Raw genomic sequence first — 9,791 nt, 5'->3', positions numbered from 1 at the left:
CTATTACAAGCATTTTCTGAGCTTGTTATAAGAGAAGAAGTAGCTTCATTTCAAAACATTTTTATTCATTTTTAAAAATCTGAAAATGCACAATTTATATTTGGGACATCATTTGTTAATACTGAAAGAACTGTTCACAAGAACTTGCCATAGAAGTTATATTTTTTCTAACAGATTCAGCAACCCTCCTCTGAGGCCCTCCTTTTGAAAAAAATCTTCCTCTGCCTGAACTTTTCTTTTCAAGTCAGGATCTTTGCTGTGGAAATTTGTACTAACCCTTCAAATTTGCTGTCCAAACATTCTCCCCTTCTACTTTTCCATTTTTCCACATATTATTTTTTAAACCATCTTGAGAAGAAAAAGAAAACTTCAGAGTCTTGAAGGACATACAGGAGTTAATTGGGGAAGAGAGGTGAAGTGGTTGTTCTTAGCACAGAGGGGGAGTACAAACAGGCACAGAGGCAAGGTAGGCTGGGAAAGACAATCTGTTCAGTGCTATAGGAATGAAGAGTGTAGATCATGGAGGCCCTTGAGTACAACAATAAGAGAACTCTATTCTTTGAGTTATGGTAAAACTATGTAGAGATTTAAGCAAGAGAATGTTAAAGTCAGATGTGTGATTTTGAAAATTTTGGCAACGAATGTGAGATCTGGGTTTGGCAAAATGTGGGCGGAGAGATCACTTTGAAGGCTGTTGCACTAATCCAATGAGAGAGGATGAAGGGGTGCTCTCCCTTCCTGGAGTATGCCTGCACCTTTCCCCTTCAATCTTCTTTTCCCCTGGACCATTACCATTACCCTTCTCTCTAAGCTCCAAGGGCCCCCTTCTTTTGCCTTTGTAATTTGTCTCCTGAACCTACTTCCTCTACGGCTCACTTCTTCTACCTCTATGGTTTTCTAAATAAACATTTGCTTATAGTTTGAGTTTTGACTCTGAATTCTTTCTTAGCCAGAACTCAAGGACTGAGGTTGCTGAGCCAAGGACTGGTTTGATGTCACTGGTCTAACACCTGGTGCCATTTTCATTCTTGCCACCAACATTATGGTGCCGTGACTCAGACTGTTAAAGTGGGGTGGGGGGAGAGGATGAGGGCCTGAACTAAGCAAATCGATAGAATTGAGAAATATTTAGAAGAACAGATCAAGAGAGCCAAGTGATTCATTGTTAGTTTCAAGGGTAGGGGTGGGGGTTAGAAATGTAGGGGGAAAATATAAATTTATTTAATATAAATTTTACATGACATGGGAAGCTTCATAAGGAAATGATGACCCAAAGAAACAGGTAAACCTAATTGTTTTTATGCTAAGTTTGATGATGTGTGGAAAGTCATGGGGAAATATGAGAAGACAAAAGGATATAAACAGTGTGAGTAGTAAACTGGGAGAAACTTGGAAAGGCCTGTTCATTCTGATTTGTCTTCAGAGGGAAGAACGCTTCTTTACTCCTGGTAAACAGAGGGAACTTTTAACATGAAGGACTCAGGATCTGCTTTGGGGAGAGAGGGGAGGTCACAGAGTCCTTCCTTGAATCACTTTTCAAATTCCTTCAGGTTAAAATATTCAATATGCCACAGTGTCATATTTTGGGGTATTGTGTCTTGAACCCTGTCAGAGGAGGGGCCAAGGATAACTCTCTAGTTTGATGAGTAACTGGGAGAAGAATGGTATCTCCAAGTGAAATAGAAAGTATAAGAGACAGAAGATTAGTTTAGGAGCAAGGGGAAATATGAATTCAGTTTAAAACATAATGAGATTAAGATAGCCAAGAATATCCAGAGATATCCAGCCTGTTGCTGAATATATAAATCTGATGTTAGAGAAGTATAATCCAAAAATAGAGAATGTAGATTACACATGCTGAATCAATCATATTTCAGGAAAATTATGGAAGATTTTGAAATTGTCAAAAGAGAACACTCTATGGAATGCTGGGCTTTTATAAAGGACCCTCTGGAGTCATGTGATCATAAGGGGTATGTGACTTTGACTAAACTATTTTACAACTCTGTAGAGATAGACATTAAATTACAGAAAATGGATAATACAAATAATAATAATAATGTAAATGATTCCCATCCATGGTAATGAAGATGAATTTTGTGTGGTAGAGAATGTCTCTATAGATCAAATTTTTCTTTGAACCAATCTGAACATCCTTACTGGTGCTCTAATTAACGAATGAGGTATGTAGAATCTTTGATACATTCTCATATTACATTCATATGAGGGCTATAATTTTACTTTTTTGAAACTTTCTTTAGCAATTTTGGAGGTTTGACCAACATCCCAGTGGATTCACCTGACAAAACCAGGGAAATCATGTTGCTCAAAAACACAAAAATCAGGTTAGTACCTTTTTAAAGGAGTTCTGTCTGATTGGCTTATGGAGATAAATACACACTTGCATAAATCACCTATTCTGAAAATTCCAAGAAAAGAAGGAAATTAAATTTCTAATACTTTAAATGTGTTAGATTAAAAAAGTCCTTCTTACAGAAATTTCTAATACAGAAACAATCTATGTTCAAATAACCAAAGCAGATCTTTGCCACATTATATTTTAATGTTTGGTTAAAAACACATCTATATCCTTCCTTAATGTAAAGTACAGTACAAGTATGCATTTCATTTGAGCTTGGTTCCTTACTGACAGAACAATTAATTTGAATTTCCTAAATTCACACAAATGTAATGATCAAATGACTTAACATTACTCTTACATAATGTTTTAGGAACATGAGAAATGTAAGTTTACTCAACAAAACTGAATAATTATTCTGACAAACTTTTTTTAAAACCCTGACCTGAAGACACTTTTTCATTACTTTGAGAGAGAGAGAAACATCCAGGGATCATATGCACCCAGACCAGGGATCCAGCCTGCAGCCTAGATATATGCCCTGATGGGGAATCAAACCTGCAACTTTTTGGTCAAGGGATGACACTCCAACCAACTGAGCCACATCAGCCAGGGCCTGACAAACTTTTTATATTAACAGTAATTGTTCCATAGTACACTGACTTAAATGAAATTCTATGATTTGTAATTTAAATCTCTACACTAATACTAAATTAAGGTAATTAATTGTAATTCTCGGATGTCTAGAGGAGTTCTAAACATAATTTTACGTTTATATAGTTTTGCTCATTTTTATATGCTACAGAGAGACTGTATCTCTTGGTCAGATTAATAAACAATCTCATTTTTGCCACTTATAAAAAGTTGTGAAGTTGAATTTCTGGCCAAGATGTAGGTGTAGGTAGACACGCTTTGCCTCCTCACACAACTATAAGAAGGATCACAGCTAACCTCAAAATAAAATACAACCAGAACTGCCTGAAAAATGAACTATATGGAAGTCCCATAACTAAGGATTTAAAGAAGAAATATTCATCCAGATGAGTAGGAGGGGCAGAGACAAGGAGCTAGGGAGGAGAGGTCTGGGTGTGGTGGCAGCATGGCAGTGACAGTGAGGCAGAGGCAGCTGGGCAGGGGCCAGCAGAACAAGCAGTCCCACATTCATGTATGGCAGATAAAAACTGGGAGGGACACCTGGGGAGTGAGATACCCCAGCCCCAGGACAGACCACAAAGCCCAGGGTTCCAGTGCTGGGAATAAAGCCTCATAACTTCTGGCTATAGATACCAGTGGGGGTTTGGGCTGTGGAAGAAATGGCTGGTCTTTCAGGAGAGTCTGTTTAAAGGACCCACACAGCCCTAGAATGTACACAAACCCACTCACCCTGGGATTCAGCACCAGGGCAGCAGCTAGAAGGGCACCAGTCACAAATGGGAAATGGGAGAAGTGACTGAAAACGGCGTGAGAGACAAGCCAGCAGCATTGTTCCCTCTCTGAACCTTCTCCCACATATAGCACCACAAAGCAGTGAAGTGGGTTGCCCCACCTTGCCCCACCCTGGTGAATACCTAAGGCTCTGCCCCTTACAACATAACAGGGGCACTAAGACGGGGAGTCAAAGCAGCTATACCTAATACATAGAAACAAACACAGAGAGGCTGCCAAGTTGAGGAGATAAAGAAATATGGCTGAAATGAAAAAACAAATCAAAATTCCAGAAAAAGGACAAAGTGAAATAAGGATAACCAACCTATCAGATGCAGAGTTCAAAACACTGGTAATCAGGATGCTCAAAGAACTCATTGAGTATGGCGAATGCATCAGGGAAAAAATGAAGGCTACACTAAGTGAAATAAAGAAAAATCCACAGGGAACCAACAGTGAAGGGAAGAAAGCCAGGGTTCAAATCAACAGTTTGGAACATAAGGAAGAAATAAACAACCAGTATAGAACAAAGAAACAAGAATTAAAAACAAAAACAAAAACAAAACCCAAAACAAAACAAAACAAAGGAGGAGAGAATAAAAAGACTCTGGGACATCTCCAAATGTGCCAAACTCATAGGCATGCCAGAAGGAGAAGAGGAAGAGCAAGTAATTAAAAACTTATTTGAAAAAATAATGAAAGAAAACTTCCCTAATTTGATGAAGGAAATAGACATACAAGTCCAGGAAACACAGAGAGTCCCAAACAAGTTGGACCCAAAGAGGATCACACCAAGACACATCATAATGAAAATGCCAAAGGTTGAAGATAAAGAGAGAATCTTAAAAGCAGAAAAAGAAGAGAGTTACCTACCAAGGAGTCCCTGTAAAACTATCGGATGATTTCTCAAAAACAAACAAGCAAACAAACAACAACAACAACAAAAACAACTTTGTAGGCAAGAAGCTACTGGCAAGAAGTATTCAGAGTGATGAAAGGCCAAGGACCTACAACCTAGACTGCTCAATCCAGCAAAAGTATCATTTGGAATGAAAGGGCTGATGAAGTGCTTCTCAGGCAAGGTAAACCTAAAGGAGTTCATCATCACCAAGCCATTATTATATGAAATGTTAAAGGCATTTATTTAAGAAAAAGATCAAAACTATGAGCAATAAAATGACAACAAACTCACAACTATCAATAACTGAATCTGAAAAAACAAACAAAAACAAATTAAAGAAACAACTGGAACAGGATCAGAATCACAGAAATGGAGATCACATGGTGGGTTAGCAGCTAAAAGGGAGAAGAGGGAGAATGGGGGAAAAGGTACAGGGTTGGAGAAGCATACCATAATTTGGTAAGTATAAAATAGACAGGGGGTATTAAGAACAGTACTAGAAATGTGAGGCCAAAGAAATTATATGAACATCCCATGGGTATGAACTAAAGGGGTGGGAATGCTGGAGGGAAGAGGGGTACCCAGCAGTGGGGGTAGAGAGGGAAGAAAAACTGGGACAACTGTAATAGCACAGTCAATAAAATATACTTTAAAAGAAGTTGTGAAACAGTTGTGGCTGTGAAGTTGCGCTCTATGTAGTTACGAGGTTTTTGTAGTCTTCTAAAGGGCTTGACTATCACAATTCACATCCTCATAGGATGACAGGGATAGAAAAGCAGAGAGGAACTGTGTATTAGCGCCAGTCTCCTCATAGAGCGAGATGAAACCCTGTAATGGGATGAAGTAGAACCAAATCTGTGGAATTTAGCATGAATCTTAACTAGACCCAGAGTCCTGCCTCCACACAGGTGTGTGCGCCTACAGTTCTCCACACTGAACATCCCCGCGTTCCCTCTGCCCCGCCCCTGCCCACCCTACCCGCTTCTCGAGCGCGGGCAGACACCTCTTTCCGGCAAGCTACAGTTTCTTCCTTGCAGCGCCGCTCCTTCTCCGCTCCTTCTTCCGGGGCTACACGACTACCTTCTCGCTTCCCAGTAACTAGGGGGAAGAGGGGAACTTCCCCAGGAGGCAAGCAGACGTCATGATGGATTAGAATGAAATGAGGCGTTCTGGCTGCTCCTAGGAAGCAGTCTGGCAGGCGCCGGGGTTTTCTGCAGTGGAAAGGTCAGAGGTGAACCTGAGAAAACGTGTGTTTTTATGAACTGCTGTTATGCAGAACGAAACACGACTGTCTCGCCCTTTTCCAAGATGGCGGCCCGGAATCTCTGAGTGTCTTGCTTCCGTTCGACTGTGGGGCAGGGACTCTTTCATTGGCTCGTGGGTGGTGTCGTGGCGTGACGTACAAGGGCGTTAACCAATCGACTGAGAGATGAGCTGTACTTGGCTCTGAGAACCGGGGCCACCGTGATTTTGTAGTTCTAGGTGCTGACTGCTACGACCAGGTGAGTGGGGAACGCATCAGGGGATGGAGGTCGGGAATGAGTCTGTAGGCGGCTAAAGGTTTGCCCCCGGTGTGAGTCCTTTTATCGGCGGGCAGAGGAATGGGGCATTCGATGGTCTTCTGAGAAGTACGGTTTCTCAGAAGGCCTTTCTCTCGGCCAGCTTCTGACTCGGTATCCCTCAGCATGGTGGGGTGCGGAAGGGACCCCCCATTTTCAGTTGTGGAACTCGAGTTTCAGGAGAAATGATTTCTGCTTCGTGAGAGAGCTGAAACTAGAACCCAGTTCTTCTGATTCCCTTGGATTTAACCTTTGGTTAATCTTGGCTTCTTTTTACTAAAAAGTTATGCCTCGATTGAGTAAGAGTGGTTCTGATTTTTTTTTTTCGGATCTTTCTAGTCCTTTTGTTCATTCAGCCATTAATTTAATTTCTTCAACTATCGTTCCCCTTTGAGACTTTGGGTTAAGCCGTGGACCTATCTTCCTAGAGAAATGCATATTCACTCATGCATAGAATTTCGCATAAATTTCAGAGGATTCTTTGAGCCTCTGAAGTCCCCCGGGATTTCTATGCCCAGGGTTAAAAATCCATGCTGTGCTCTGGTTGGCATAACTCAGGGGATTGAGCGCGGGCTGGGAACCAAATTATCGCAGGTTCAATACCCAGCCAGGGCACATGCCAGGGTTGCAGGCCACGGCCCCCAGCAACTGCAGATTCATGTTTCTCTCTCTCTTTCTTCCTCCCTTCCCTCTCTAAAAATAAATAAATAAATATTAAAAAAAGAAAAAATTTCTAAAAAAATTAAAAGATTAAAAAAAAATCCATGCTGTAAAAGGAGGCATGAGGGGAACGCACAGTGGGAAACAGAGAGCAGGTTTTAATATGTAGGAGCTTGAGGACATTGGATGGAGCCAGTACCTTTTAACAACTAACTGTTTTAGGGGGGAAGCAGTCATTTAATGAAGGCTGCTTGCTGAGAACTAGGGTATTAGAACTTCATCCCTTTGCCATCCAGGAGGTTGCAGAAGTGCCTCCAGTGCACACAGTGATTCAGTTTCCCGATTTTGCCAGAAATAACAAATACATTCCTTAGAGTTCCAGATGGAGCAAACATTTGGAATCTTTGTAGGCTGGGTTATGGGCAATAGAGTAGTAATTCATTCATTTGTTTTTCTAAATATGTATTATTACCTTGGTTCACATCATTTATGGTATGGCTCTTCTTAAAATAACATGAGTCAGTTATTGTACAGCACTGCATAAAATGAGCACTAGAGGCCAATAATACTGTAGATTCTTTAATTTGCTTTTTTCTGCCATTTTTCTTGAGGTGCTTGTTCCCTTGAACCCTAGTAGTTGAAGTGAGTGTTAGCCTACATTTTACGATGTAAACAGGATTTATAAAACATTCAATGGAGTTCATGTTATTTGTGTTAGTGTAAGCAACCATGGCGAGAAGAGAGGTTTTGGTGAGGAACTCACTCAGTGTAATAACAAACTTTGGTGATCCCAAGTAGAAATTCACTTAGAGCTTCTTGGTGGCTGTTCCTGTTATGAATTGGATTTGCATATCAGTATCCAGTTCTTTTTTCTATAGGTAACAAAGGGAGGGGGGGAAGGGGCATAAAAACAAGATAAACTTAGAATATAATATTTAGTGTTTACTTTAGTAGAGTAAGGAAGGAAGGGGATCAGGGAGTAAAGGTAGCTGGATGCTGAAACAACATTTGAGAATAACCCTTGGGCAAAGAGCTGAAGTTAGTTTGGCTGAGATGATGAGATGATAAGAAGAGGTTTAAATTCAGCCAAAAGATGATCAAATGATTGTAAGCCTCCCTTCCCTTTTATTTGTTTCTTTTTTAAGTTCTAGAGAGGAGAGTTGAGAAAGGAACAGTAGTCAATGATAACAGTGAAGTTTATCAGCTTTTCAGGGTTAGGAGGAAGGGAGATCTTGTTATGCTGCAGTGATAGGTTCTTCCAAACTAAGTGTTAGGGGACCATTTTTAAATCATTGAAGTTGAGAATTTCACACACAATTAAAGCTTTATCTTCCATTTGTTTTTAGACTATGGCAACATACCTGGAGTTCATTCAGCAGAATGAAGAACGGGATGGCGTGCGTTTTAGTTGGAATGTGTGGCCATCCAGCCGTCTGGAGGCAACAAGAATGGTTGTTCCTCTGGCTTGTCTCTTGACTCCTTTGAAAGAACGCCTAGACCTGCCCCCTGTACAGTATGAACCTGTGCTCTGCAGTAGACCAACTTGCAAAGCCATTCTCAATCCACTTTGGTATGAGTTCTTTAAAAAACTAGTAAATGATGAATGCAATGCATTGTGAAATTTCTGTGATTCTCATATAAGTGATTGAATTTGGAAAAATCACCAAATTTGAGATTAGTAGATGGTGAGATTCTCAGTTGATTAATGCTTTTAGAAATCTCCCTGGCCTAATACTTCAGATAAAATTAGAATTTATGGGAATGAGGTGGAGATAGAGGCAAAGGATTTGAAATTCACTTTTTTTTTTGGCTGATTTTCAGTTTTATTTGGGTCAACTGTAGGTTTTAAAGCATTTTTCCAAAAAAAAAATTCAAAAGCTTTATACATTTTTCTCATACTTACTTGGTAAAATGGTGCTGTAATAGAAGAAATCTTAACTCTTAATGACTTTATTGTTAAGTGTAAATTTTTTGCCCCTGAGATAGTAGTCTATGATATTCCTTTTAAATGTGGGCACTATTTGAAAGAGTTTTTAAATAGGTGAAGAGTGTCATAAATACTCTTTAAAAAATGAAATTTTTACATAAGGGAACACTTGCTTCATTTCCTTGCTTTTACTTAATGTGCCCATATATAAGATACCAATGCCTTCTTTTAAAATGATAGCCACTGGTTGTTAATTTTCTAAATGTAGAAAGGGGTAAAAGCAACTAAAGTATCTTGAACCAATTTTTGGAAGTGGATAAACTCAGAGCATGCCTGTTCAACTGAAGTGAGCTAAGTGTGATTAAAGTCTAGGATGTTTTTAGTTGTGTGAAATTTAGAAGTTTCACATATCTGAATGATAGGGATATTATAAAAATTACAAAAACTATGTTAAGATTATAGGGCAAGGGGAAATAGCCTATAATTAATATAAAGCATAAAATTTTAAATGTTATCTAGGAAATTGGAAAAGAAAAAAAAGATTTACTAATTCTTCCTTACAACTGTTAGAAGGACATTTTTGTTGTACTTAACCCCAGCATTCTAACTGCAGTGAAAGTTTTACATTTCTTTACACACACACAGAGAAACATATGTCTATGTGATTTACTAAACTTGAAGCTTACATTTGAGTGCTTTCTACCTTAAAAATGGAAATGTTACCTGGTTGTAATTTTTTTTTCACAGTCAGGTTGATTATCGGGCAAAACTTTGGGCCTGTAATTTCTGTTTCCAAAGAAATCAGGTATGTGAATTATTTTTAGAAGTATTTTCTATGTTTTAGTTATATTACTCTGAAAAAAATTGACGTTGAATTTGTGCCTTGGCAGGCAGCAGTTTCTGCTGAACACAAGATGACAGTTTTAGGCCCTGGCTGTGTAGCTTGATTGGTTAGAGCAT

At 39.3% G+C, this 9,791-nt stretch overlaps 1 protein-coding gene across 2 annotated transcripts in view; it reads left to right on the top strand.

The window, feature by feature from the left end:
• Positions 1-5,963: 5,963 nt before the first annotated feature.
• SEC23B (SEC23 homolog B, COPII coat complex component) overlaps positions 5,964-9,791 on the top strand; it is a 45,028-nt gene continuing 41,200 nt past the window's right edge. The window contains exons 1-3 of one of the 2 annotated variants that reach the window (XM_028523777.2): positions 5,964-6,187; positions 8,251-8,474; positions 9,579-9,636. In XM_028523777.2, coding sequence (XP_028379578.1) covers positions 8,254-8,474; positions 9,579-9,636 — 279 coding nt within the window. In that variant the 5' untranslated portion in view covers positions 5,964-6,187; positions 8,251-8,253. Of the gene's footprint in view, positions 6,188-8,239; positions 8,475-9,578; positions 9,637-9,791 lie in introns of both variants that reach the window. The other variant, XM_028523778.2, reaches the window with a different exon arrangement.

Source organism: Phyllostomus discolor, chromosome 9 (genome assembly GCF_004126475.2).
Source record: "Phyllostomus discolor isolate MPI-MPIP mPhyDis1 chromosome 9, mPhyDis1.pri.v3, whole genome shotgun sequence".
Classification (NCBI taxonomy): domain Eukaryota; kingdom Metazoa; phylum Chordata; class Mammalia; order Chiroptera; family Phyllostomidae; genus Phyllostomus; species Phyllostomus discolor.
The sequence above is the reverse complement of the archived record's forward strand: the minus strand, read 5'-3'. Positions and strand labels throughout refer to the sequence as shown.